This window comes from Podarcis liolepis (genome assembly GCF_965112155.1).
Source record: "Podarcis liolepis genome assembly, chromosome: 14".
NCBI lineage: Eukaryota > Metazoa > Chordata > Lepidosauria > Squamata > Lacertidae > Podarcis > Podarcis liolepis.
Genome location: NC_139569.1, coordinates 26,293,504 through 26,321,467, shown reverse-complemented (window position 1 = coordinate 26,321,467; position 27,964 = coordinate 26,293,504). Strand labels below are relative to the sequence as shown.

The 27,964-nt window shown below is 55.1% G+C and overlaps 1 protein-coding gene across 13 annotated transcripts; it reads left to right on the top strand.

Moving 5' to 3' along the window:
* Positions 1–456: 456 nt before the first annotated feature.
* On the top strand, positions 457–27,964 carry PPIP5K1 (diphosphoinositol pentakisphosphate kinase 1). 13 transcript variants are annotated; one of them, XM_083474079.1, is made up of 32 exons: positions 468–521; positions 1,932–2,070; positions 2,194–2,371; positions 3,029–3,224; positions 3,322–3,412; positions 3,800–3,885; positions 4,848–5,002; positions 5,371–5,472; positions 5,568–5,729; positions 6,104–6,225; positions 6,390–6,491; positions 6,980–7,066; positions 7,560–7,635; positions 7,876–7,985; positions 8,336–8,421; positions 9,681–9,809; positions 9,928–10,049; positions 10,307–10,489; positions 11,539–11,680; positions 12,599–12,822; positions 12,909–13,036; positions 14,753–14,867; positions 15,697–15,804; positions 15,919–16,035; positions 16,833–16,997; positions 17,383–17,470; positions 19,068–19,190; positions 20,615–20,677; positions 22,304–22,486; positions 25,366–25,509; positions 26,103–26,213; positions 26,750–27,964. In XM_083474079.1, the coding sequence occupies exons 3-32, from the start codon at positions 2,222–2,224 to the stop codon at positions 27,292–27,294; spliced, it is 4,215 nt and encodes a 1,404-aa protein (XP_083330205.1). In that variant the 5' UTR covers positions 468–521; positions 1,932–2,070; positions 2,194–2,221; the 3' UTR covers positions 27,295–27,964. The 13 variants fall into 13 exon arrangements, with proteins under 13 accessions (XP_083330216.1, XP_083330207.1, XP_083330205.1 ...); XM_083474084.1 differs by having other exon boundaries at positions 508–529; XM_083474085.1 differs by lacking the exon at positions 468–521 and adding an exon at positions 1,355–1,587.

Sequence of the window (27,964 nt, the reverse complement as noted above, 5' to 3'; positions counted from 1 at the left end):
TCCCCGATACTGGGCTGCCTGCTGGTGTGGGGCTGAATGACATAAGACAGCAAGAGCAAGAAGATGGGGATGGGCGGCCACTGGCCTCGGGTGCTGAAGGCCAGGAGCCCAGTGGGTCCTCCGCCTTCTTCCCTGCACTTGGGTGTCCCCTTTGGGGAAAAGAGCACTCAACGGCGACTCCTCATCCTCGCGTGTCCCGAGGCTGCAGGCTTGCAACGGAGAACACACCCCGTGGCTGGGATGAATGAGCCTCGGGCGGGGCACGCTCCTGAGCCGCCTCCCCTTCGGCCTGCAGGGGGCGCCGCTCGCCCTCTTGCTCCACCGGAGCCACTTCTCCTTTCGTCCACCAGGGGCCCTCCTGGCGCAGCGGAGAAGCCCAGGGGACAGGAGAGCCTGACCTTGCCGCGTCCCGCCCCTGCCGCGCGCCCATTGGCTGTCTGTCGGCAGTAAACACGCGCCGATTGGCTGGGCGCGGTTCGGCGGAGCTGCCGGGTTAGGCTGTCCCGAAGGCAGGCAGGCAGGTAGGCGGGTGAGCGAACGAGCGAGCGCGGGGCCGAGGCGCCGGCAGAGAAATAACGGGCGCGCGCCACTGGGCGCGCCCCCCACCCCCGGAGAGGGAGCGGGACGGGGCGCTCCTACCTAGCACCGCCCCCTCGGGGCCCCGGCTTCAATGGCTGGGGGGGAGGGGCGGGGAGAATTTCCGCGGGAGCCGCTCCTCCCCCTCTCCGCGCACAGGAACCTCCGTGGGAGTGGGGAGCTCTCTGCGTACGAGAGGAGGAGGGGGCGCTGGCGCGGGTGGGGTGTGGGGGGCCCATTTTCCCCCGCTCCTGAGGAGCTTGCTCTCTACTTGCAGGGATCGGGCTGGGGGCCCCCAGTTGTGAACTCTTTCCCCGTGTGGCGACGGCGGGCATGGAAAAGTTTCCCTCCCCCTCTCTATCCCACAGTGAGTTCCAAACGAGAGCTGGAAGATCCCGGCTAGGGAAAAGGCAGGACTATGGAACTGCCTGCCACTAGATGTAGCCATGGTCACCGACTTGGATGGCTTCAAGAGTGGAGGTTTTAGTCCTCAGAGTTACTAGCCACTGTGGCTAGTTTCCGCCTCTGCTGTTGGAGAACCAGTGGGTGTGAGCTTCTGAAGGATAGTCACTGGGAGCCACAGGTGGGGAGCATGGTGTGGGGGCTTCTGCTGCACTCCAGACATCCTTTGGGACTGCCCCTTGGATGCGTTTACGGGGCCAGTGTGGGAACCTGGATGCTGGTACAGATGAGCCCCTTTAGCCTGACCCAGCAGCTGAGCTCTACTTGGAGAATGAGAAGTGCTGGGTCAATGAGTTCTTCATCCTTGCATGCCACAGTTGAGGCTGTGTCAAGACTGACCTTCGGCCTCTTTGGGAGCAGTCATGGCTGGCAGGTGACATCAGCACCAGTCACTTTCCCAGCAAGTGCCAATGCAGTCCAAAGTGCGTTTTCTCAGAAGCAAGTTCTAGCCAGCATCTTTTCCTTGGACCTCTGCTTCTCATGCCCAGCACTGACCCACTCTGCTCTCAAGGATCTGTGCCCTTGCAAAGAGGATATTTTAAGTTAAAGGTGGGGATCCTTTAGCTCAAGATGGCCTTTTCCTCATTAAAAATTTTCTGAAGTCTGCAAGAAAAGGGGCGGTCCATTGTTAGGAATTATCAGGGAAGAGCCAGCAAAGCTGTGATGGTCCCGAGACCCACTTTCTTGTTCTGTGGGAGTGGCGAGGGCAGTTCTGCTTTCCACCCTGCTGTGGCTGCCAGCTTTGCAAGTTGGCATGCCCATGCCTCCCTCTCTGGCCCTGGCATCCATCAGCCTCCTTGGCAGGATGGACAGGGCTGGCGTCCTTGTCCAGCCACGTGCCTCTTTTGCGACGCTTTGTGGCTGCCATCCTCAGCACTTCCTTCTTTCCTTAGGCTGCCCAGATTGGCGAAGAGCTGGCGGCGTTTGAGGAAGCTGCCTGTGCCCTGCGAGGCTCCCTGGTGGAAGCAGCTGCCAGGCCAAGCGCCGCCTCTGCCTCCTTGATTTAGCCAGCAGCCTGAAACATGCAGCAGTGTAAGACCACCTCGCTGCTTCCTGTAGCGCTGGAGGGTTGGGTGATTCTCCCTCCCAGCTGGCTTCTGCTGCCACAGGGGAGACTCCTCTCCCTGTCCCCTTTTGATTCTGGCTTGCTTGCAGAGCGGGATGGTTGGCCACCCAGTCTGGAATGTCGTCCTGGACGACCACCGTTGAGGGCGACGGCACGACTCCCAAGTTCTTTGTGGGCTCCCGAGATGACGAGGTGGACCTCCCGGGATCAGACATGAAGATGGATGAGATTGACTTCTTTGAGGATGACGAGGAGGAGGAAGAATCAGTAAGGAGCCTCCTTGTGTGGCTGGCATAGGTGTCAATGGGCTCCCTCAATATATGGCTTATGCCTGGGCCTCTGGGATGTGTGTGTGGTGTACAGATGGGAGCCTGTTGCTGTAATCTGAGAGGGAGGACCTTTTGGCTTCCCCAACTAGGCCAATTGCCCTCCTGCACCTGGGGAGGCTGCAGCTCTCTTTAACAGATGCTGTTCGTTGCAAACAGGGGCACCTCTCTGCACTTGGGCAGAGGCTGCCCTATTTTGGGGCTTCTGGAGGAAGGAAGAGGTGCTTCTTCCACCTTGGTAGTAATCTGCTCTCTTACTCCCAAGGAGTCCCATTTAAGGCAGTGAAACAACTCGGTGCCTATTGTGGAGAAGGCACATAGGGGGCTGCTCATGTGTCCTCTCCACTTAACTGCTTGTGGATGGGATGTCTCCTTTAAGGCAGACTCTCCCTTGGGCTACCAGCTGCCTCTTCCATTGGGCAAAGGGACAACAACCCCCCAGTCTCCCCTTAGAGCTGCTCTTGGACCAGGGTCTGTGCGTTTGTGCGGCCCCTTCTTGGCTTTGTTATCCAGACTTGCTGAAGGCACTCCTTGATGATGCAGCGGGTGGGCAGTTCCCTTCCGTGGCTCTGTGACGATCTCCTGGCATTCCCCTCAGCCTCCGGAGCGGCAGATTGTGGTGGGCATTTGTGCCATGACCAAAAAGTCCAAGTCGAAGCCCATGACACAGATCTTGGAGCGGCTGTGCAAGTTTGAATACATCACGGTGGTGATCATGGGGGAGGACGTCATTCTGAATGAGCCTGTAGAGAACTGGCCGCCCTGCGACTGCCTCATCTCCTTCCACTCCAAAGGTAGGATGCCTCCCAGGCTGCCACCCCAGCTCCTTCTCTGCCTGGTTCGTGTGCCCCCGACTGGCCAGCCTCCTCTGCTCCTTTTTCTCTCTTGCAGGCTTCCCGCTGGACAAGGCTGTTGCTTACGCCAAGCTCCGCAGCCCTTTTTTGATCAACGACCTCAATATGCAGTATTACATCCAGGACAGGTAGGAATGCGGAGATGCTACGGAGGGGATATTGGTGGCTTAGGATAGGCTGCCTCCTAAGGCAAACTGTTGGATTTAGATGAGTAGGAGAGGTTATTTATATTTTATCTCACTTGCGTGAGAATGCAGATATCTATTTCAGCTTCAAAGGTCCAGAGTCCAGCATGTGTGCAGCCTAAGATACCCTAGCCTGAGGTCTGGGTAGTGTCTTTCCTGGGCTTCCCTTCTGCTCCACAGCAGCAGAGAGGGAGGCCTGTCGGGTCATGTCACAGGGGAGAAAGGCTGGCTAAGCAGGATGATCTGTGAGATGATCTGCTAAGAAGCAGGGTCTGGCCCTGTAGCATCCTTCAGGTGGCATCCTTGCTCTCTGGTCCGTTTCCTCTGCAGGCGGGAAGTGTACCGGATCTTGCAGCAGGAGGGAATCGACCTGCCTCGCTACGCAGTGCTCAACCGGGACCCTGACAAGCCGGATGGTGAGTGGCCTGTGAGCGAAGGGTGAAGGTGAGGATGACGACTGCAGAGTCTGAGACATGCAGATGGCAAAGGCTCCCTTCTCTGGTCTGAGCTTGCGATCTCTGTCAGTGGAGCTGCTTCTGGAGCAGATAGGTGTGGTCTTGAACGCCTTCATGGTCCAAGCACCGGGGGGGTGTGTGCTGTTCTGAGCATCCTTCTCTGGCTAGATGCTGCAATAGAGGTTTGATGAATTGCTGCATCCTGCTGCTGTTGGGGTTGTCCTGAGCTGCCACCCTTCTTGCTCAGGCTCTTCTGGAGATGGTTTGGCTTGTGTCCTGGACGCAAGAGGGGGAGCAGATGCCAAACAGCAGAGTCCTCTTAAGAAGGGCTGGGGAGCTTGCTGTGGCCCTCCGGACTTTGTTGTTGGCTGAGGTGTGTGATGGGAATTGGGGTCCAAAGAGACACCTGGAGGTCTGTTCCCCATCCATTCCCTTAAGGATGAGTGATCCTGAGGCAGCCCTTGTCTCCTCCTTGCAGCCAGCCACCCACCCTCCCTGTAGGGACTTCATATTTTTGTTTCATTCCCCTTTTACCTCCGAGGACCCCAAAGGAATGTCCATGCCCCCCCTGCCCCATTCAGGCTGAGTGAAAGGAGGTCAGTCCAGGCCTTGTTCCACAGCCTAAGTGCTGCACCACCATATATAAAAGCCTGATGATTTTATAATTTTTGTGGTGCCTACATGATTTTATTGCTGTGATTTTTTAAAATGAGCTGGTGATTTATGAATACTCCTATAAATAAAGCCTCAACTCCACCTACTTGCCTCCTTTGCAGGGCAGAGGCTGGCTTCACCATCTGTATCTCTGTAAGGGGGAAGCAGTGGGGCTGCCTGGCTGTGGGGAGGGGCAGGGACTGGAGGGCTTGGGTAGCCTCACCCACCCCCAACCCCCACAAAAAAACGTGGCTGTGCTTTGGCTGCAGAGTGCAACCTCGTGGAGGGGGAGGACCACGTGGAGGTCAACGGGGCCATTTTCCCCAAGCCCTTTGTGGAGAAGCCAGTCAGTGCCGAGGACCACAATGTCTACATCTACTATCCCACCTCAGCTGGTGGGGGCAGCCAGCGCCTTTTCCGCAAGGTGAGCAGGGTGGGAGGGTAAAGCTGGGAGCCCAGCTGGATTTGACCTTTTGGTCCTGCAAGAGAGGAAGAGAGAGAGTTTGTCAGATTAGCTGGTGGGATTCCTGGATGCTTACTGTGGTTCTAGGGTGATAGAGGCCCCAGTGGGACTCTGTCTAGAGGTGAAAGGCCACAAGGCCTGCCCCCCCACTCTGTTTTCTGGTGCTGCTTGGCCAGAATGGGTGCGGAACAGGGCAGGGCACTTGTTCTGAAGGGCTGACAATTGCCCCTTGACTGGGGAAGGGGAGTTCTGCAGCCCTGCCCCCCGCCAGCACCTCCACCCCAGACATGCACCCCACTCCCACCATTTGAATTCCCCGCTTCTTTCAGATTGGGAGCCGCAGCAGCGTCTACTCCCCTGAGAGCAACGTGCGGAAAACTGGCTCGTACATTTACGAGGAGTTCATGCCCACAGATGGCACAGATGTCAAGGTAGGGCCTTGAGTGGAGAGGGGTAGAGACGCCACCTGATCTTGGAGGCTGCGGGGGAGCGACGAGGGTGTAACTTCTCGACTTTGGTGGCTCAGGTGTACACGGTCGGCCCAGACTACGCCCACGCGGAGGCCCGAAAGTCCCCGGCTCTCGATGGGAAGGTGGAACGGGATAGTGAAGGGAAAGAAATCCGTTACCCTGTGATGCTGACAGCTATAGAGAAGCTGGTGGCCCGGAAAGTCTGTGTGGCTTTCAAGGTTGGTGTTGCTTTTCCTGCTGAGGAGTCCCTTGTGTCCCTCTGTCTCCAAGGCCTGGGTGTCCTGGGGTGGAGCTTTGGAGGAAGGCCCAGCTGAGTAGTAGGGGCCCTGTTCTTCCTCCTCCTTGGCTCCAGCACCTTCTGGTTGAGGTTCCTCAGAGCCACCACCGAGGGCTCCTTAAGCCCTCTTGGGAGGCCTGCCAAAGGCTCATGGTGCTGCTCCTGACCTCAGTGGCTGCAAGCAGGGGGAGGGGGCTGCTCTTGCACCACTGCCTCCTCCTCATCCTGCTGCTTGGCTTGGTTCTGCCTGTGGCACCTGCTGCGTATGTTGGCTGCTTTAACTCTTCCCATGCCCCCCCATTTCTCCCCCTGCAGCAGACAGTGTGCGGCTTCGACCTCCTGCGGGCCAACGGCCACTCCTTTGTCTGTGACGTCAACGGCTTCAGTTTTGTGAAGAATTCAATGAAATATTACGATGACTGCGCCAAAATCCTGGGGTGGGTTGCACTTTGTCGTTCCTGGTTTTCCTTGAGTGGTGTGTTCCTCCCACGTGGGAAGATGGTATGCCCTGGGTGGGGGACCTGCCTGAGGCAGCTACCAGGATGGGAAGGTCCAAAGTGGGTCTCTGACCAGGTCTGGCTCCTCCCTCTATCCCTGACAGGAACATTATCATGCGTGAACTGGCTCCCCAGTTCCAGATCCCCTGGTCCATCCCCACGGAGGCAGAGGACATCCCCATCGTGCCCACCACCTCGGGGACAATGTGAGTGTCATTGGGCTGGGCATTTCTGCTGTGGCTTCTGGGGCATTTTTAGATTTTACTCTTGGCAAGCGTTCTTACTTGCCACGTCTTGGACTACAACTCCCAAAATCCCTGAGCTCTGGCCTTGCTAGCTAGGGGTGATGGGAGTTGTAGTTCAATAACATCTGAGGACTCACAATTTGAGAAAGACTGCCTTAGAGGATGGTGGACTGGCTCTCAGAGCTCTGGCCTTGACTGGAGAGGAGGGAGAAGAGGATGGAGGCCATCCTTGGGTGGGACTACGTGGAGTGGGGTTGTCCACCACCCTTCTGTCGCCTCTGGTGGGCAACTGCAGAGCAGGGCTTTTCAAAGCTCGCCATCTTCTTGCACAGCCTTCAACATATTCTCCACCTTTGCAAAGCTTTCCTTGCTTGGGGAAGGAGTTTGCCTCTGCTAAGTGTGGCTATTTTGAGAGCGGGGCAGCCTGAGATTGGTATCTTTTGCCACAGGATGGAGCTGCGCTGTGTGATTGCAGTTATAAGGCATGGTGACCGGACTCCCAAGCAGAAGATGAAGATGGAAGTGAAGCACCCCCGGTAAGAAGAGCCCCCCCTGGGGCTACACTCTGGGTGGGTGTCTGTTTGTGCAGCCTCTTCTCTGAGAGGGTCTTTAGTAGGGCTGGGCGATATCTGGTTTTCAACATCTATGATATATCACCAGCTAAACACTGTGATATACTGATATATCACAGTGTCTGAACTAAGGATGGAGCTACATAGAGAAATTGGTTGGCTTCACGGTTTCCCCCACATTTTGATTTTTGCATAGCATGCAAACACACACATCATCATTTGTAATATATTGCTAGGTCAAAAACTATGAAACCAATATCACGATATGGGCTTCAGACTGGTTCTGGATGATACATTGATATACTGCCCAACTCTAGTCTTTAGCTGGTTTCCCTTAAACACTTCATCTCCCCTGAGCAGCAGCATAAGCAGCTACCTCATTCTGGACCTTGTCCAGCTCTGCATTTCCCAGCCCTTTCCTTCTCAGACCCTGGACCCCCTCTAACTTTGCTGCCAGGTTCTTTGCGTTGTTTGAGAAGTACGAGGGCTACAAGGCTGGGAAGCTGAAGCTGAAGAAGCCAGAGCAGCTTCAGGTGAGGAGGACTGGCAGCTGGTGGGGCCAGGGGCCCTGGGGCTTGGGCTTTGCTGTGCAGGGAGGACCTGGAGGGGGGACCTCAACACACTGGCCTGGCTGTTGGGGGCTGGCATGTGGGTCTGTGGGGGGTAGGGAGGTGGTGAGGCCGAGGGCCAGGTGTGGGGAGCTCATGGCCCTCTGGGCCCAGAGGATGTGCTCGGCTGCCCTGCCAACCCAGCCAACCCTTTGCCCTGGGCAGGAAGTGCTGGACATCGCCCGCCTGCTGGTGCTGGAGGAGGGAGCTCATGAGGACTCTGAGGCCGAGGAGCAGAAATCCAAGCTGGAGCAGCTCAAAACTGTGCTGGAGATGTGAGAAGAGGGGTGGGTGTGGGTGGGGGCAGGTGGCTTGATGGGCCCCCAGTTCCTGGTTTTGAACAAGAGCTCCGGGAGGGTAAGGTCCAGCGGCATCCCCTGCCCTCCCCACTCTCTACTGGGGTGGTTTCCTCTACTTGGCACCCAGCAGTTCATGCCACCTGTGGCTGTGCCCTTAGAAGGCCCAGCCCCTTGTGAACCTGTCTGGCACCTTCTCCCAGGCTCTCCCTCTTGGCATGCAGCGGTGGGTGGCCTGAGTGGCGAAGGAGGGAGGAAGGGGCCTGGCTTAGCTGGAGTTATCAAGGAAGCCCTTCCAAGCCCCTGCTTCTTCTCTCTCCTCCCGGCAGGTACGGGCACTTCTCTGGCATCAACCGCAAAGTGCAGCTGACCTACCTGCCCCACGGGCGCTCCAAAGCATCCAGCGAAGAGGAAGGCAGGTATCTGGCTCCTGCGGGGGCTGTGGGTGCCTCAGGCCTTGTGCTGGCAGGAGTGGGGGGCAGGTGGGAGTTTGCACCCTACCTATCGCTGCCCCTGATGCCACCTTGGTTGATCTGGGCCTTCCATCTCCTGGCCCTGCCCCGCTTCTCTGTGACAGTGTAGCTGAGCAGGAGGGGCTTTCGTTTCCTTGACTTGCTGGAGTGTTGTAGCAGTTAAGAGCACAAGCTGCATAGGGCGACAAGTCCATCGCACGTATTTGCACGTATTAATTTTACTTAGAGGATTTCTTCCTTGCCTTTTGCCGCAATATCCCATTGTTGGGTTCCAACAATGTAATATAAATATGGATAAAAGCAGATATAATTATAGGGAGAGCCCCAACAAATCCAAGCGTTCCAAATGGAACAGAACTGATTCCACAAGACCATCACTGTCAGAAGCAAAGAGGTGTAGATGGCAAAAGCTGTGTACGAAGGCACCAGGTGCTCCTTCTTCTCCAAAACTTGAAGGAGGTAGAACTGCCAATCTTAGCACCTGAGAGGACCTGTAGGCATGGAGGCCGTCTTTCAGACATTTTGGACTTACAGAAGCCTCTTGAATAGAAATGAACTAACAGCCAACGCAGCTGTTTTAACGTAGGAATTATATGAGGTCTGAACAACCCCCAGCCAGTACTTTGGCTGCTGCATTTTGGACCAGTTTAATCGTCTTCAGGGACAACCCCACATGGAGTCTGTTGCAGTAGTCCAGTCAGGAGGTTACCAGAGCATGGATAATCATGGCCAAGTCACTTGTCCGAGAGGGGCTGTAGCTGGCAAGCCAGGCAGAGGTGGAAATAAGCATTCCTGGCCACCAAGGTCACCTGAGCCTCCAGTAACCATGATCTGGGAGCACCCCCAAGCAATGAGCCTGTTCCTCCCAGGGGACTTCAGCCCCCTTCAGTGGAAGTCATTGCCCCACCTTCCAGACTTGGGAGCTCTGAACGCAGAACTCCTCCAACACCTCTTTAGGTTTTTGAGTGCTCTGTCAACACAGAATCCTTGGCCAGAAGCCATGGGTGGGGCTTTGGGCATGGCTCCTGTGGCCTTCCCCAGCCCATTTCCCAGCAAGCAAGACTGACACCCACTTTGGTCCCTTGTCCCTCCTTCCTGACTGGTCCCTCCTTCCTGACTGTGGTGGTGGGGAGGCCATAGCGGCTGCTGACCTCCCTCCTGGGGATACGGGGTCTGACTCTTGACTCTCTGCTGTCTCCAGAGGCCCGCAAGGAAGCCTCCCCGTCTCTGCTGCTGGTGCTGAAGTGGGGAGGCGAGCTGACTCCCGCCGGGAGAGTGCAAGCTGAGGAGCTGGGGAGAGCCTTCCGCTGCATGTACCCGGGGGGCCAAGGTGAGGCCAGGTGTGGGGAGCACGGTAGTGTGATGGGAGAGGGAGCTGGGTTTGGCCTGGAGGTCTCCATGCCTCAGCCACTACCCTTTGACCTTGATGCTCCCCTCCCACCTTCCAGGGGACTACGCTGGCTTCCCAGGATGCGGCCTCCTTCGCCTGCACAGCACTTACCGCCACGACCTCAAGATTTACGCCTCCGATGAGGGCAGAGTCCAGATGACTGCAGCTGCCTTTGCAAAGGTCCTTGCAATCTCTGTCTTCCCAGTGACTGGGGGTGGGGGTGGGGGTACCTCTTGACCTGGCTGTATCCTCTTGCAGTGCTGCTGTGGGTGCAGTGGCAGCTGAGCCAAGGCCACCTGGGGATGACTTCTGCTCTTGCCTGCGGGCAGGCCAAGATGGCTTTCGTTCCAAAGGACCAAGCGATGATCTGTGCCGTTCCCTTACCACAATCACCAGCAGCTGCTAATGTCTGTGCCCCATCCCATTTCGCTCTGCAGGGCCTCCTTGCACTGGAGGGGGAGCTGACCCCCATCTTGGTCCAGATGGTGAAGAGTGCCAACATGAACGGCCTGCTGGACAGCGACAGCGACTCGCTCAGCAGCTGCCAGCACCGGGTGAAAGCTCGCCTCAGGGAGATCATGCAGAAGGACGCCAACTTTGGGGAGGAGGACTTTGAGAAGGTGAGGAGGACAGGCAGCTAGGCTGGCTGGCTGGATGGTTGACTGGCTGGCAGGAGCCACTGGTAAAGGGGAGGGCAGCTCCCTGGGCCAGGCCAGCTCAAGGCTTTGGCCCTTGCATCAAAGGAAAGAACTTCAGCTTTCATGGGACCTGGTCTGGCAATGAGGCTGGGAGTGAGACATCCTATCAGCCGCTCACTGCCGTGCCAATTGGAGAGGGGGCCGGGGGTGGGACTTCTGCATTGGTGATTTGGCCAGTGTCCCTTGGCATGATGGGTAGGCAGGTGAGAAGAAGGGCCTTTCAGCAGGTGAACTTCCTGCTCATCCTTATTAAAACAAACTTCTGGTCCTGATGATGCAGGGGGAGTCTGTCTTCCCCTCCGGAAAGCTTTGGAAAAATGGGCATCAAGGCTGCAGGATCCCGGAGGAGCGAATGTTGGCCATATGGCACCCGGAGGGAGGACAAAAGTTGCCCCTCCACCAATATTTCATATTATTTTTTGGTACAGTTGCTTTTTTAATGGATCTTCTCAGTAGGTATCTGTATAAATACAGATTATGATTCTAATGCACGGGGGGTGGGGGTGAGGGTGGGAAGGGAACCACCTGCACCACCTTAAATCTGGTGTTGATTCAGGGCAGGGTTAGGGGGAAATAACTTTGCATTGTTGGTGGGTTATTTCTAAGGGCGGTGGGACAGCATGTGGTTAAGCAGGGAATTGCACCTCCACTGAAATTAAAAAACAAACAAACCCTCTCTGAATATTAGCTTAGCAGTCTTGAAGCAGGTTTCTAAGAAAAAAGGGACAAAATAAAAGATAAAGCATGCAGCTAGTCCTCAAGACTGTGGCGTTTCTAAAAGCCATAGGTTACCACTAGAAGCCCAAAGGCATCCAGAGAGGGAGCCAGCACCAGTTGGCGCTTGTGGGGGTGGCTGAGCCAGAGTTTGTGGAGGGGAGGGAATGACTTGCAGAGCCCTCTCCACATTGGGAGGGGGAACTGCTGGCTGGGCCCATGCTTCAGTTCCCCTTTCGCTCTGATCCTGCCTTCAGCTGGCGCCCACGGGCAGCATCTCACTCGTCAAGTCTATGAGCATCATCCAGAACCCTGTGGAGATCTGTGACCGGGTCTTTGCCCTGATTGAGAGCCTCACGTCCCAGATACAAAAGCGCCTGGAGGACCCCAAGTCTGCAGGTAGGGAGTGTGCATTGCGCCGTAATAACATTGTGTCGTTTGAAGCAACTGGAAGCATAATAACTGACTCATTTTGGAAGAAATCGTTGTCCAGGCCCATAGAAATATCATTCAAACTTTTACTTGCAGAACTTGCTTCATAACAGAATTAAAACATCAAATATACAGTGGTGCCTCGCAAGACGAAATTAATTTGTTCCGCGAGTCTTTTCGTCTTGCGATGTTTTTCATCTTGCGAAGCACGGTCCGTCGCAACTGCACCTCTTCAAGCGGCTTTAAGAAAAACGCAAACAAACTCGCAAGACGTTTTCATCTTGCAAAGCAAGCCCATAGGGAAATTCGTCTAGCGAAGCAACGCAAAAACCGAAAAACCCTTTCGTCTAGCGAGTTTTTCGTTTTGCGAGGCATTCGTCTTGCGGGGCACCACTGTACATCCGAAACATCCATACATTTTCTTGTGTTGTCCAGCACAGACTCAGCATCTTAGAAATGCAGTCGTACCTCGGAAGTCGAACGCCTTGCGAGTCAAACGTTTTGGCTCCCAAATGCCACAAAGCCGGAATTGAGTGTTCCAGTTTGCGAATGTTCTTTGGAACCCAAACATCTAACGCAGGTTCCACGGCTTCTGATTGGCTGCAGGAAGCTCCTGCAGCCAATCGGAAGCTGCACCTTGGTTTCTGAACATTTTGGAAGTCGAATGGACTTCCAGAATGGATTCTGTTCGACTTCTGAGGTACGACTGTAAAAGATAACTTCAAAAATCAAAACTATGTGTAGGGCAGGGGGATAGCTTGGCAGTTTGTGTTTGTGTGTTTGTGTGTGAGCACTTTAGTCCTTTATCGGTCCTTGTGTGAGTGTCCTAACCTTCCCCCCACTCCGTGGGTGGGATGACTGATGCTGCTGCTGCTGATTCCTCAGACCTGCAGCTGTACCATAGTGAGACACTCGAGCTGATGCTTCAGCGCTGGAGGAAACTGGAGCAGGATTTCCGCCTGAAGAACCGGCGCTATGACATCAGCAAGATCCCCGACATCTATGACTGCGTCAAGTACGATGTGCAGCACAATGCAGCTCTCAAGCTGGAGGGCACCTCTGAGCTGTTCCGGCTCTCCAAGTCCCTGGCAGATGTTGTCATCCCCCAGGTGAGGCCTGGCCCTGTGAGGGAGGGTGTGGTGGTGGCATGGGGCTTGTGGGTTGCCCTGGGCTGAGTCCCTTCCTGCTTCCCCAGGAATATGGCATTAAGAAACAAGAGAAGCTGGAGATAGCTGTGGGCTTCTGCCTGCCTCTCATCCGGAAGATCCAGCTGGACCTGCAGAGGACCCACGAGGATGAGTCTGTCAACAAGCTGCACCCCTTGTAAGGATCACCCCTTGTATTTTTATACAACTTAAATCTCCTTACTAGTTATAAATAGAAGAGCCACTGAAAATTGTGACCTTCCGTTATCAATTGTTCCCTTGCTTTAATTTTTTTTAAAATAAATTTTATTGAATTTTCAAATTATAACAACAAATTTTCCACAAATCTTAATTAAACAATTTATATATCCATATTTCTCCCCTCCTCACTCTTTGGCTTGCCCGTATTTCCGTATTGATTTATTAAAATTTTCTATACCTTGCTGGTTTTACTTCTTATATAGTTGTGATAGTTTAGTCAAAACCTGTCAATGAGTCCAAATCTTTATACTGTATTTTTATATACAGTGGTGTCTCGCAAGACGAAATTAATCCGTTCCGCGAGTCTCTTCCTCTTGTGGTTTTTTCGTCTTGCGAAGCACAGCTATTAGCGGCTTAGCGGCTTTTAACGGCTTAGCGGCTTTAAGAAAAAGGAAACAAACTCGCAAGAACTCGCAAGATGTTTCGTCTTGCGAAGCAAGCCCATAGGGAAATTTGTCTTGCGGAACGACTCAAAAAACGGAAAACTCTTTCGTCTTGCGCGTTTTTCGTCTTGCGAGGCATTCGTCTTGCGAGGTACCACTGTAGTTTATAAATGGTTCCCACTTATTTTAATGGTTCCCTTGTTTTAATTTTTTCATCTCCTTGATGCAATTCTAATAGCTCTTAATAGGTTAACCATTTCTCTTTGCCTGTCAACTCTTTTCTGTAGATAGCTTCTTGTGGTGAAATCCATTTGGGGGTGGGTGGGTGTTTGTGCATAACACATTTACTTTAACTGTATCGTACCACAAATGCCCATGCCATCCAAACCTTGTTGCATCCTTCTAATTCCAAAAGTTTCTAAATGTCATCCATTCCTTCATCCATCCTAAGCAACAAGCTACAAAATACAGTTTCAAGTCAGGCAAGCCCTATCCTCTCTTCCCCTTTGCATCTTGCAGAACTTCAGATTTAACTCATGTTTTCCCCTGCCATACAAACGTAAATAAAGATTTTTGCCATTGTTTAAATGGTATATCAGTGGTCAAAATAGATATTGTTTGAAACAAAAAAATCTCATTCTAAGCAAGACATTCATCTTTGTCACAGAAATCCTGCCTAACTTGACAATTTTAGTTTCTCCCATCTTGATATATTTTGTTTAATTTCAGCCCAAGTCTTAACATACGATTATTTTGAAATGACATACAATTCGCATTTGTCATGGTTATACCCAAATACTTCACTTTTTTATTAATTTGAAACCCCGTTTTCTCCATCAAAATCTTTGGGTCTTCAGTTGTCATATTCTTTATTAGCATTTTCATTTTCTGGTGATTAGCCTTAAAGCATGCTAGCGTACCAAACTCATTTAATTTATCCATAAAAGTCTCTGCTCCCTGTAGTGCATTTTCCAAAACTATCATCAAATCATCGGCAAATGCCTGTAACTTACAAGTTTCTTTTTAAATCTTTGCTCCCCAAATTCTTTTGTCTTGTCTAGTGTCTCTAAACAAAACTTCCAAGATCAAATTGCAGTGTAATGGGCACTGTGATTGCCCTCTTTCCAAAAGACGTCTGTCTTTTTCTCCTTGTGAATCTGCGTTGGTCTCCAAGTCCTCTTGGTGACAGAACTCCCAGAATTGTTGGTGAGCTTTTGGTCCCCTCACTGCTTTGACTTCTCTGCTTCTAGGTACTCAAGGGGAGTCCTGTCTCCGGGGCGCCATGTCCGGACACGCTTGTACTTCACCAGCGAGAGCCACGTCCACTCCCTGCTCAGCATCTTCCGCTATGGGGGCCTCCTGGATGTACGTGAGCCAGCCATGGTGTTTTGTGTGTGTGTGTTTTGCCCATGGAGAGGGGCTGACCCAGAGCTCTCCAGTGCCCTCTGCTGAAGGGGGAACCCTTTGTCTCCTGATAACTCTGGCAGCGCCCTCTGCTGGTGGCTCCAGAGTCAGCCTTGAATTTCGTTCAAGTGTCTGGAGGGTGGGCCTGAACTGTCCTCCAAACACGGGGGGGGGGGGGCAGGAAGATGCTCCCTGCAGCCTTTTCCTCTGAGCCATCCTTGGAAGACTTGCTCAGTAGTTCACCTCCCTGGTTTGACCCAATAGTCACTAAATATCATTTATAGATGTGCTTTTCAGGTGAACCCACAAAGCAGTTTACATAGAAATACTTAACCAGCCAGCCTCCATTAAGACTTTATAATGGGAAGGCCAAGGCCAGCTACCAAGGGAAGAGAGCACCTTCTGCCATCAGGGCAAGGGTGTCTTTGGGCAGCTCAAGGAGGCAGCTATGGGAGGAAGAGGCTACTCCATGGACAGTGTGTGTGTGTGTATTGGTGAGTCAAGCCACTTGCTTCTGCTGGACAGTCACCTGGATTTTGGCATGTCGTGAGAACTGGTTGGAGCTGGTTCATCTGAAAGGGTTCGCAGCACAGTGGGTTTTTTGGCCAATGCTAGGAAGAAAAGCTGTGGGCTGCGAAGTCTGCCTTGTGCTGAACCCCTTCAGGAGGGTTTATGCGAAATTCACTGGGGGGAGGAGTGCTAGACCCCTTCCAGGTCCCTTCAAGGCTGAGCCCCCCCCCCTTCCAGGCCCTTTAATCCTGCCTGCCCTTGTCCTCCTCTTGCCTTTCAGGAATCAAAAGACCCTCAGTGGCAGAGGGCCATGGACTACCTGAGCGCCATCTCGGAGCTGAACTACATGACGCAGATTGTGATCATGCTGTACGAGGACAACAACAAGGTGAGGGAGCAGAGGAGGAGGAGGAGGAAGCTGGCGGGGTGGTGGTGGTGGGAGGCCGAGTGGCCAAGCCACTGTGACTTCTTCTCCAGCAGAGCCTCACTGCTCTCTTGGCAGGACCCTTCCTCTGAGGAGAGGTTCCACGTGGAGCTGCACTTCAGCCCAGGGGTGAAGGGCTGTGAGGAGGACGGCAGCGCCCCGGCAGGCTCTGGTTTCCGCCCGGCTTCCGCAGAGGTGAGTCCATGGCCTCTGAGGCTGCTGGGAACAAAGGTGCTTGTAAGGCAGCTGGTCTGACCAGTCCCCATTGCTCCCAGATGGCGCTGGAATGGCCGTCTGCTGGGAAGGTGGGATGAAGGGCAGCTGTGACCTGATCTGGCGCAGGTGCTGAGAGATCCCTTCCGACTACCAGAGGAGGGAGAGAGAGGGTGGACGCTGCCTTTCTGGGCTGTGTGTCTTGCTCTGCCCTGAGGAAAGAGGTTATGCTACCCATTTTACCTCAGGCTAATGATGGAGGCACATCCGAGTGACTGAAGGGGCCTTGTTTGATTTCTGCATTATCACAATGGTAGTATTACTAGAAAGAAAGTCTCTGTCCTCTCTGGCTGACCTCTTTCCTCACAGTGTGGGGCAGGGGGGAGACTTTCCCAGCCCAAGGGTTCCCTTCCCTCCTGGACCCACATGCCATTAGTGGGCGGGACCAAAACCTAAGCGGAGGATGCAAATTTCCCCTTTGTTCAGTAGGCCCATTTCTGTACACCTTCACACACAGAGCCTGTTCTGGATACAGGCATGTGAGAGGCAGAAACTCTTGTGCAACACAGGGCCAGTCTGGGATGTGGCTTGGGGAGCATGCCAGGGGCCAGAGAAAGGGGCCCAGAGGGCCACTGCATTCTACCCCAGGTCTGAGGTTCCCACCTCTGCACCACCGCCTCCAACCTCCTTTTCACTGCCTCAAGTTTCCCCTCACTTCCAGTTCTCAGCCCAAGGCAATGCCCCTTACACACCCACCCCCTTGTGCTGCTTTCCTGCAGAAGGAAGCCAAGAAGCCGGAGGAGGGGAGCCTGGAGGAGCTGGCCAAGCCCAAGGCCATTGTGGAGATGGACCAAGCCCAGCACCTCTCCTCTCCGCCCCCGGAACCCATCTACGTCCAGCGGAGATCCCCTCTCATCCGCAACCGCAAGACCGGCTCCATGGAGGTAGAGTAGAGGGGCTAGACAGGCTCTGTGTGTGTGTGTGTGTGTGTGAGAGAGAGAGAGAGAGAGAGAGGGGAGAGATGCCTGCCAGGACAATGAAGAAAACGAAGACAAGAGAATGTATTGTTCTTTACTTCTACCAAAACATTTGTTCTATAACCAAAGCTCTTAAGATGACTGGATGGTGGGTTTGCCTCTTCTAGAGGGAGGATCCCCAGATGTCGTGGCCCAGAAGGAGGGGAGGTGTTTTTCCCTCCTCCAAGAGCTGCTTCCTCCTCTGCCCCACAACCACTTTCTGTCTACCAGTTTGTCCCTTGCTGCTGCTGCTGCTGCCCCCGGCCAAGGTGCCAGAGGCCTCCAGAGCCACCTGAGTGCTTGTTTTCCACAGGTGCTGTCTGAATCTTCCTCCAAGGCGGGTGGCTATCGCCTCTTCTCCTACTCACGGCATTCCTCAGAAGTGAAGCAGAGCGGGTTAGGTAGGAACTTCTCTGTTCTCTCTCTCTCTCTGTTGACAATCCTGGTTGGTCAGTGGGTGGGATTTTGTATGTTTTTTCTCCCAGCCAGATAGGATCTGGGGCTGTCTCTGTAAAGTGCCCCCCTCCCCCTGAGCCTGGGCTGCCTCCTGAGGCCCTGCGCTCCCTTCCCTTCTCTAGCTGGCCTTTTCTCCTGTGGTGCTGCTCTGGGATCTCACAGACATTTTGAGAGTCCAGGCAAGGAATGTCTCAGGTAGGTAGGCAGGCAGTTTCTGACAGTCAGCAGGAGAGACAGGGAGTCTTGGCCTGAGGGCTAAATGTGGTTTTTCTTTTTTAAAAAAAACCTTTGGGATTTGGGGGGGAGGGGGCAGAAACACATAAATGGATTTTTACCAGCCCTTCTCGGGTGAAGAAGCAATGGCAGTGGCCACCCTGTGCCCTCCAGCTTTGGCAGGCTGTTTCCCTGGCACATAGGAATGACCCCCTCCCCGCAAAATGAAAGGAGCTATATTCATGTAATGAATGAATATTACATCTTAACGGAAGAACAATAATAGCCCCTGTCTCATTGAAAAAGCCCTGGCGGTGGAGAACCCTACCCCCAAGACACGAGTTGTCTTCCAAATGCCTCGTGTGTGTGCAATCACTCAAGAAAAAAAGGCAGGTTCTGATTTACAGCCCTTTTTCTAAGGCGGGGGCAGATTTGGGGGCTTCCTCACAGGCCCTTCCTTCCCAAAAGAAGGTCACTGGCCAGGGGACCCCTTCCCATCTCCCCAGAGCCAAAGACAGAGGTGGGAGGAAGGAGCTTCTCCAAGGGCAAGATTGGAGGGTGCGGTGTGTGTGTGTGCTTTGTGCCGTTTGTTTGAATCCGGGCACTGACCTAGCACCCAGGCCTGCTTACCTGCACCTCGAGACCATTATTCCCCTTACGTAACAGGCTGCTTGCTAAATCACCTGCACTCTTGGTCTGGAGTCTAAATTGGGGGTGGGGGACACTCTGCACTTGGCTCCAGCCTGCTCTACCTGGCCTTCCTGGCGGGGGAACTTGGTGTGTGGTCCAATCACGGTGCTTGCCTGAGCCAGTAAAAGCCCACCCACCCCACTCCACACCCAAACCTGTGTTGTGATGCTCCCTCTTGCACCTGCCCTTGCTCTGATCCACAGGGCTCTCTGCCTGGGTGGTCAGCCTCTTCCTCTGTCCCTCAGGCTTGGGAGTGTTTTGGTCTGGTCCTGGGCTTGTGGGCTGGACCACTGACCATCGCTTCTGGCCACAGCATGTGAGAAGATGGTGAGGCTTTGAGAAGGTGAAGCAGGCGCTGGCTGTGCCCTGGGCCACAAAGGTCTGCCCCTGCTCCTCTGTTTTGTGTTGCCCTTCAGAGCAGATTTAGGAGCTGCGGACCCCCTCCCTCCTTCTTCCTTTGCCACTTGGAGGGGAGGACGGTGGCAATTGGGGGCTGCGGCGCCTTCTTGGGCCTCTTCCTGCAAGGGCTGCTCTGCTGCTTTCTGCCCCACTAAGCTGGGTTGCCTGAGCTGCATGTGTCTGTGTGGGGGGTGTTTGTGTGCACAGGTGTGCTACTAACAGCTTGCTGGACCTTTTCAGGGTCGCAGTGCACGGGTCTCTTCAGCACCACGGTCCTGGGGGGCTCCTCCAGTGCCCCCAACCTCCAGGATTATGCCCGCAGCCACGGAAAGAAGTTCGCCTCCAGCTTTCTATATAAAGATGGTAGGTGCACCCTCTGCAGAGACATTCTGAGGCTTGGGGCTGGGCGCTTGGCGGGGAGGTTCCAGGGAAGCTTGGGGGCTGAGCACTTTGAGGACCCCCTTGCCCTCGTGGGTCCTGGGAGAGCAGGGCTGGGAGAAGGTGTCTCCACATCCTGAGGGCCTCTTGCCTGGAGCTGCCTGGTCTCACCAACACCACAGGTCCTCATAAGGACGGAGAAGCAGACTTAGTCACGGCATCCATTAGCAGGGGGATGGAGAGCAGGTTTGAAGCTCTCAGGGATCAGCCTCACTAGTGAAGTGCTCCTTCCCCTCCCAGAGCAGGATGGGAGTTGCCTAGCATTGAAGAGAAGCCGCAGGTGCCAGGAGTTGTTACGGGCGGCATCGTGGGGCAGGGTGAGCAGCTGGGTTGGCTTTTCAGGTGAAGCAGAACAGGAGATGGGGTTGCCGCTCTGCAAGTCTCTACCAAACAGCCTGCAGGAATGATTCTCCTCCTCCTCAGTGGCATTTACTGGGTCTCTCTTGGGGTTTATTCCTCTGGCAGCTGCCTTCAGCCTTCAAGCATACACAAGGTTGTTATAAAGTCCTGGCAGGGTTTTCACACCAAATAACACCTTCCCTGTTTGAGAGGGGCTTGCTTTCTGCCCCTTGCAGCGGAGAATTCTTCTCGGCTCCAGCCCTGTTGTGACTAGCCTGTCTTGCAAACTGGGCTTGGAGCATGGCTCTCAAATAGTTGGGGAGCTGCTCAAGAACTTTCTGAGCCTCTTCTGGCACCTTCTGGTCCTCCCAAGGTCTTTTTCGCTTCTTGCATTTGCTTGGTTGTTGAAAGAGAGAGAGAGAGAGAGATTCTGCAGCGCTTGCTGAGGCCTGGGCTGGCATGGCAGAGGAAGGGGAAGCCTGTTTTTGTGGGCTATTAAGGTTGGCCTCTTGGGGGCTGCTCCTAGCACCATGCTGGGGTTGTGTGGTGGGTGCTTTCTCTTCTTTCCCAGCCAGAAGCTTAGGGGTGTCAGTAACACTGTCTGACCCAGCTCAGCAATATTGGCAGGTGAAGGAGCTGGGCTGATGCTGGTCCTTGGCCAGTGGAGTGTTGTAGAGTATTCCTGCACCCTTCATTGTGGCTCTGGACAGGGAGGTTGAAGAAGCAGGGGCTATTGCCCTCCTCCTCTGCCCTTCTCTCCCATGGGACCCATCTGGGGAGTGCTTGTCTTTGGTCTCCTGTTGCGCCGCTGTCCTGTGGTGCCCATTGCCCCTCTGTGTGTGTGTGTCAAACCGTCCCTTGTGCATGTTGCTCCTCCCAGCAACCTCCTGGGGGAGGGCAGTCTAGTGTGGGGTGAGGCCCCTTCCTGTGGTGGGCCTGTGCTTCCAGCAGGGGGCGCCACAAGCAGATGTGCGCCTAACTGACGCGATGCTCTCATCTTGTTTCCTCAGAGCTCTTGTCTATGCCAGCTGTAAAGCGGTTTTCTGTGTCATTTGCAAAGCATCCAACTAACGGTACGTTTGCTTCTTAATTTGACGCCCCTCCCCGCTCCTCCTGCTCCCTCCACCCTTCCTATGTCTTCCATCCCCGCGTGCATGAGTGGGCAGCTGTGTCGTGCTGTGCTGTCCCCCCCCCCCGCCACTAACCACCCTCTTGGCTCTCCCTTCTGTGTTCTCACGGGGATGGGGTGGGAGCAGAGGGACCCCTCAAAACATAAACAGCAGCAGCAGGGATGAATTACCTGCCCCGCCCCCGGCTGGAGTGACCCGATGGGAGAGAGCCTATGGGGTACCAGCTGCTCCCCCCTCGCTGTGACCCAGAGTGGGGAGAGAGCCTTGCCCAGTTCCCCCCTCTCTTTAGGCTGCTTGCTTGCCTGCTTGCTTGCCTGCCTGCCTGCCTGCCTGCCCTCCAGTTCTCCCACCCCCAGGCAACAGGTCTTGCTGGGCAGTGTGAGTTCAGAGGAGGGGAGGTGCCTCTCTCTTTTCATTGGGGTCTTTGCCTCTGCCGGGGTGTCTGGCTCTTGCCCGACTGCAGGAGGTCTTGGCTGGCCCTGGGCAGGCTTGGAGGTGTCTGGTGGGTGGAAATTGGGGTGGGGGAAGCTGCTCACAGCCCCTTGGGGAAGGTTTTCTTTCAGAGTAAAACATGCTAATTGCATTAGAGAGATTTCCAAGTCTTTTCGCTTCTGGAAAAGACAGGTTCCTTCTGTTTCTGCTTGCTAAAGTAGAGGGCTGCAAACTCCTTCTAAGCCTCAATCATCTCCCTTTCCTTTGTGCTTATTGTCACTTTCTTCTTTGCTTCCCTCTTCTGTTATTTGCCAGCCAGCAAAAAGTCTTGCTTAAATCACTGGACCAGTTGGAAGACAGGGCTGGTTGTAAACTCCAAGCCTCATATTTGGTGCTTCTGTAGTTCTACAATTTATTCATTTAAATTTATTCATTTCATTTTATTCATTTAAATTGGGCTTTTTGGTTTCTAGGAGTTAAATTCAAGGTTTTAAAAACCAGTCTATGGTGCTTGATGAGGAATATCCCTGCCTCCCCTGTGGCTGGCTGCCAGTGGAGGGGCACCCCCACATTTTGCTCAGTGGAGTCCTTTGCATCCCATGTGAGGTTTGAGAATGAGCGGTGGAGGGACTCTGAGGAGGAGGGGCAGCCCAGAGCCGCGAGGGGGGGGGTGCGAGGAGCAAGAGACTCAAAGGCTGTAGGCTTACATGCCCCTTCCTTGCATGCAGAACAGCAAGGCCAGCTTCTCCTCCTGACTGGCTATTTCTGCCTGGGGGAGGGTTTCTTCCAAATGGGGGCTTCCCTTAGGGACATCTGGTTGGCCACTGTGGGAAGAGGACACCGGGTCCTTTGGGTTCTTCTGATGATTTTATGGAAACTGAATTGGTGCTGACCAGACAATGCTTCTGCCAAATGTCTCAAAGGGCCTTCAGGTGCCCAGAAAGTGTTTGCCTGTGTTGTCTCTGAAGTGGGAACAGAGTTTGCTCCACGGCGGGTGGTGCTGGCAGCTGTGCTCCCTCCCCATGCTCTTCCATGGTCCAGGCTGGGCTCCCCCCCCTTCTCTTCCCCTCTCTGTTGCCTTGGCTTTGGCTCTGCTGTGCCCCTCCCCCACTCACCCTTTGTGGCCCCTCCCCCCAGATGAGCTGGAAGGCCCCTGCGGGCGGCTGCTGCTGCGCCACTTTTCCTCTGACTTTGCCGCCAGCCAGCCTGCCTCCCTCCTGGATGCCGCCCTGGCACATCACCTCCGCCAGTGCTCCTACCACTTCCGCCTCTTCCGGGACTGGCTGGTCTCTGGCCGGGGGGACCTGGAGAGCCTCGACGGTACGGCATGGCACTGCATGGTGCCTTGGGGGCCTCCTTGGCTGGGCCCTCCCTGCCCAGGGGGTCCCTGTGGCTCTGCCTCTTCAGGGGCTGCTTCCCTCCCTCCCCTGCCCAGCTGCCCTTTGCCTGGAGGAGGCCAGCCAGGAAACCTCTTCTCCTGTCCTGCCGATTCTTTCTCCGCTCCTCTTCACCGGGCTACAGCAATGTTAAAACACAACCTTAAAAAAACAGCTAAATTCCTGGCTACCTAGAAAGGCTGCGAGCCCTGGTGGGTCTCGCTTGCCCCTTGCCCACCCCCATGGAAGCCGGGCAACTGAGGAAGGGCTGCCCCTGCTGCCGCCGCCGCTGCCGCCGCTTCTTTGCATGAGGTTTGGTTTGGCTTCTGGGGCCCCCCCCCAGGTCCTGGGCGTTGTCTCCCCAGCCAGCCCAGGCTGTTCTGCACCTGGTGCCAAAACCCTTGCAGAGTGTGCATGTGTGGGTGTGGGAATTGTGTTGCATGGGCAAAGCAGCTTCCCTGCCCCACAACCTGCCAAGGGGGAGCAGTGTGGGACTTGAAGGATGGAGGGCTCTTGGGCAGGCCCATAGGGACCCTCCCTTTCTCTTTCCCACCCTGGCACACAGGCCCAGCCACTCCCTGCATGGCTTTGAGCACTGGGCTGGGCTTTCTTCCCAGGAGGCCAAAGCTTGATTTTAGGGCAAAGCTGCCCAGGTGGCTCTTGACCGGGGGCCTGCAGGTGGGGGAGGTTGGCAGCTGCCTGCAAGATGCCTGGCTTGTCTTCCAGAGGAGTCTACTGCTTGGGTCATTGCAGACCAACGGTGCCCAGGAATAGCCTTATTCCTTCTGTCTGTCCCTGCGTGATGGCCAGGCTGGTTTGTGTTCCACTATCAGGGCAGCTCAGCAGGAAAGAGGACCAGGCCTCCCCTCCCTTTGGCCTGCGTCTTCTGGGCGGGAGCTTCTCTTCCACTGGCGCCGGTCACTTCCCGGGGAGAGGAGACTCACTTGCAGGCTCCTTTCACAACCCTGCCTTATTTGCAGCACAAGTCCCTGCAGTTTAAAAGCCAGCAGCTCTTTTGGACTGGTGCAAAGCGCCCCCCCCCCCGAGTGGTGCTCAGCATCCAAGAGAGGAACAGTTTCAGGTTTGTGTATAATTTGCACAGTGGCTTCCTAAGAGTTTCTTGGGTCATAAATGCAGATTTTGCAGCTTCAGAAAATTGGCTCAGCTCCCCTTAAGATGGTCGAATGTTGGTTTGTGATGCCAGAATTGGTTAGCGGATGTTCCGCTAGTTTGACCGACATGAGGCACTGGAGTCCAGGCTTCCTTGCCTGATGCAGCCCTTTCCCTTCCACACAGACCCACTGGAGTATTGCTGAGCATTCTGCAGCATCCTCTGCTCAGGTGCTGCAGCGGCAAAAGCCACCTCCTGGATTGGGGACCTAAACAGCCTGCAGGTGGGAGGCAGCTCCTGAGCAGCTATTTGCAGACTGTATTGCCCTAAGCCATGAGGGCCTAGACTCCAGAGCTCAGTGCATGGTGGGGATGGCTGGCTGACAAGGGGCGGGGGGCTCTGGACCCCCAATTCCTCTGGGAGTGCAGCGGCCTCTGCCGAGGCCCAGTGTTAGAAACTGAAAAATGAAAGCTAGGAGCTAAATGGCACCTTAAACCTAGGTTATGGGCACAACAACGGAATGTCTAGGACTAGGTGCATTTTTTCAATAACAAGAATGCAAATCTGAAAATGAACGAACTGCAGCTAAAATATTATGTTCATTTTTCACATGGTCTAGTCCTTCCCCTGCCCACCCCCCTAATATTCTTAAGAGGGTCTCTTCTCCAGTCTTCAGAGAGTAGCTGGAAGTGGGGAGGCAGAAAAAGGTCCTCCTTTTCTTCCACTCTGCAGTTTTAATCTTAGGTACAGTACTGCACCCAAAGCTCAGAACTGCTCGTGCTAATGAAATCCCCTGTCACAAAATGCGCCTAGAACAATTGGAGTTTCAAACAGTGTTCAGCCCCAACCCCTCTGCCCTTCTTATCCCTTCCTGGCCAAGCTTTCCTCCCAGCCCAGCTTGGAGCAGGCTTTGTGTGGGGCGCAGGCTGCATAAAAGCACAGGTCCACAGGGTGGGTGTGGGGGGGTGATACTGGAAAGGGAGCAAGGAACCAAGTGTGTGTGTCTGTTGTGTGGAGAACAAACCTGCTCTAAAATTTTCAGAAATGCTTTATAAGAAAAGAATGAGCAAACTGTTGTTGATGGGACATTTCAGAAACAGAGTGGCGGGGGCAGGGGCTTCATCCTTCCCTTCCATGGGAACCAGGAGGCAGGAAGCTGAGGTTGTACAGTATATCCCTAACCCTAACGCTCTCCCTCTCCCATCTGCTGGAATAGCTCCAGGGTTAGAAATGCCAGTTCACCCAGCAGGGGTAACACAGACTGCCCAAAGGTTGGGGAGGCTGGGGCTACCATCACCAGGACCAGTTACGGCGCACCACTAGAGTCCTTGGGCAAATTGGTTTTGAAGTTTGTTGCATCACCTCTAACAGCCCCCTAGGCAAGTCGAGAAGAGCCTTTGGGGGTCTATTCAGGGCTCCAGGTGCCAAGGAAGGGCTTTCCCTTCCCCAGGGACAGGGAGGAGCAGCAGCCAGGCAGCGGGAAGGTGGGCTAGGTGAGCTCCAGGTTTTCCTCCCAGCCCCTGCGTGCTTCTGCTTCTGAGATGCTGGGCTGGGTCTGGCCTGCTCTTTGGTGTGTTTTGGGGGCTCCATGCCTGTGGCTCGAGGGGGACATTGGGGCTTATTTTGGGCGTCTGGTGGGGAAGCAGGCACCACTGGGTTTTCTCCTCTGCAGAGGTCCTTGACGCTGGGTGGGGGGTCTGCTCTGCCTGCAGGCTTTGAAGGCTGCTCCATGGTGCCCAGCATCTACCCCTTGGAGACCCTGCACAACTCGCTCTCCCTGCGCCAGGTCAACAGCTTCCTGACGACCGTCTCCAGGACCTGCAGCACCAGCACTCCCCACTCAGGAGCTGCCCCAGGTACCATCACAGGCAGGCAGGTTGGGCGCTGTGCTGGGGTCCCGGGTGGCCACCCCCTCAAACTGAGCCCCCTTCTGCCCCAGGGCTTCCTGCAGGGCAGCACCCATGTTTTCCAAAGCAGCTTTGCCCAGCTGTGTAGAAGCAACACATTTCACTGCACACAGAAATAGAATACCCGTTTTCTGGGGTGCCACCACCGAAAGGGCATCCCATCTCAGCATGGAGACCCTTTGGTGTCTTGGTATTGCAGCTGCATGAGCTAAGGAGCTCCAGGATATTGGAGAGAAGCCCTTAATCAGCTAAGGAAAGCTTGAGAGTGAAGAAGACATTTATGTTTACTGAGAAGTATGTGATCGATGAGCAGAATTTGTCTAAAATAGGAGAAGTGTGGGGGCTGGCCTGGGCTGGGGGAACACCTGGGGGCCTTGACAGAAGGGCCTTCCTGGTCACCAGGAAAGCCCCAGGCCCCTCAAAGGTTAGCCTGAGCAAGGGGCATCTTTGACTCCAAGGTGGGGGTGGGCAGAAGGGGTGGTGCCCAGAAGCAGGCCCTTGCCAGGGGGCTCACGGTGTTGTCCTCCTCCTCTGTCCTGCAGCGCTCTTGGACTCCCTGATGGAGAGCCAGGGGCCAGGCGAGGACTTGACGCCGCAGCAGATTCTCTCCTCTTCTCTGCCTCTGCGCCCCCGTTCAGACAAGCCCCCCTGGTGTAAGTAGGCACGGGGCTTGGGAGGGAGGAGCAGTTTGATGGAATAGACTCGGAGGAACAGAAGGCAAGGCTGCCCGAGGGGACCTTGCAGGCCTTTGGGGTGGTCTTTGTGCCAGCAGGAGGAATCCCAGCCAATGGGAACAGAAGGAGCGGGGGCTAGGGGTGGCAGCAGCAGCAGGTAGGTAGACTGGGCTGGTTGCAAGGTTGCCAGGGGCCCTGAGCCCAGACCTTCCTGGTGCTTGGAGTTGGTCAGGGCAGCAGATCTGTCTGTGGGGGAGCCTCCCTGCAGGCTGCACAGGATGAGACCCTCACCCTAACTTTGCTTGGGGCAATATGCACCCCCACCCCGCCCGGATTGTGTGGCTACTATTAGATGCTGCCCTGGGATCCTCCTGGCATTCTTCAGGGTAGGACAGTTGCCAGGCCCTGTGCCCAAAGCTGTGACGGTGCCAAGGAAGGGGTTTGCAAGGAGCTTGGGGGGCATTCTTAGCACCTCATCCCCCCCCCATGACCACCTCATTCTGATTGCCTTGCAGACAGCAGCGGCCCCTCCAGCACCGTCTCCAGCGCAGGCCCTTCATCGCCCACCTCCTCTGTGGAGAGCTGCCCCCGCTTCAGCTTCGTCTCTCAGACCAGCAAGGAGCGGCTGGCAGGGCCCATGGAGGGGAGCCAGCCGGGCAACAACGGAGCCTTCAGGGAGAAGGGAGATGAACAGAGCCTTGCCAGGGAAGCCTCAGCACAGGAGGAGAAGGAGGAGACAGAGTCTGGCGGGCAGGCAGCCACAACCATACTGCAGAAGGGACTGGAGGGAGGGGAGGAGGCTGCCTCACCCCAGGAGGAAGAGGAGGTGGCGGCTGTGGTGGCGGGGGAAGAGAGTGAGCAGCTGCCCGCAGCACTGGAGCTGCTGGAAGTTGGGAGCAGCAGAGGTGCAAGGGAAGGGCAGGCAAGTGAAGGACGGAGGGAGCTGGACCTGCCAGAGGAGGAGGAAGAGGAGGCGGCAGCAGCGGAAACTGGCTCAGGAGAGGCCACCTGGGAGGAGGCCCTGCTCAGTCCCTTTCTCCCGGTTGGGGAAAGCACTTAGGCAGGAGAGGCCTGCTGCCAACTGAGGCTGCCCTAGTGGGAACCTTTCTTGCCCCTCCAGGAGGCTGCCTGCCTGAGCCAGGGCCCCCGCTTGCTCGGAGTCCACCTGGCGGGGATGGGCTCTGTACCAGCAGAAGTTGGGGCTGTTCCCCACTTCTGGGACATGAGCCTCACTGGCCCAGCCAGGATGGCCTTCTTTCTCCAAAGTGTCTGGCTGCAGCTGCGCAGAGTGGGGGGAAACTTGAAGAGACACCCGCCCCCAAGTGGTGTCCCCCTGGCTGTCTGAGTGCGAGAACTGAAGAGGTCTTCCTTGCTGGCGGCAGCGGTGGGGGTGGGAGGCTCTCAGTGGGGGGGGCGGGGGGTTCCTCCAATCCTGCTGGCCATTGCCAGGGTACAAAGCTGCTTTGGAAAAATCAGGTTTTCTTAGAAACACGTGGATGAGATGCCAAATGGTGTACAGTACAGAGTAAATATTTAATATATTATTCGTGCTGGCAGGTGGAGGGGGCTGCTGGAGGTCCCCACTCCCCCACCCCCGCTCCGTGGCCAGGCATGTGTCGTCCGTGGTTCAGATGTGTCTGTGTTTCTCTTGCGAGGGATTGTACAGCCGTCCCCTGGAGTCCTCCTTGTGCTGCATTTTTGCGTGGAGTAAAACGCCGACACTCCCAAGA

Coding starts and splice junctions, on each gene's coding strand:
- PPIP5K1 (XM_083474079.1), top strand. CDS start 2,222: ATGTCGTCCTGGACGACCACCGTTGAGGGCGACGGCACGACTCCCAAG. Junction 7,636..7,875: donor AGAAGCCAGAGCAGCTTCAG/GTGAGGAGGACT, acceptor TGCCCTGGGCAG/GAAGTGCTGGACATCGCCCG. Junction 20,678..22,303: donor TGCAAAGCATCCAACTAACG/GTACGTTTGCTT, acceptor CCCTCCCCCCAG/ATGAGCTGGAAGGCCCCTGC.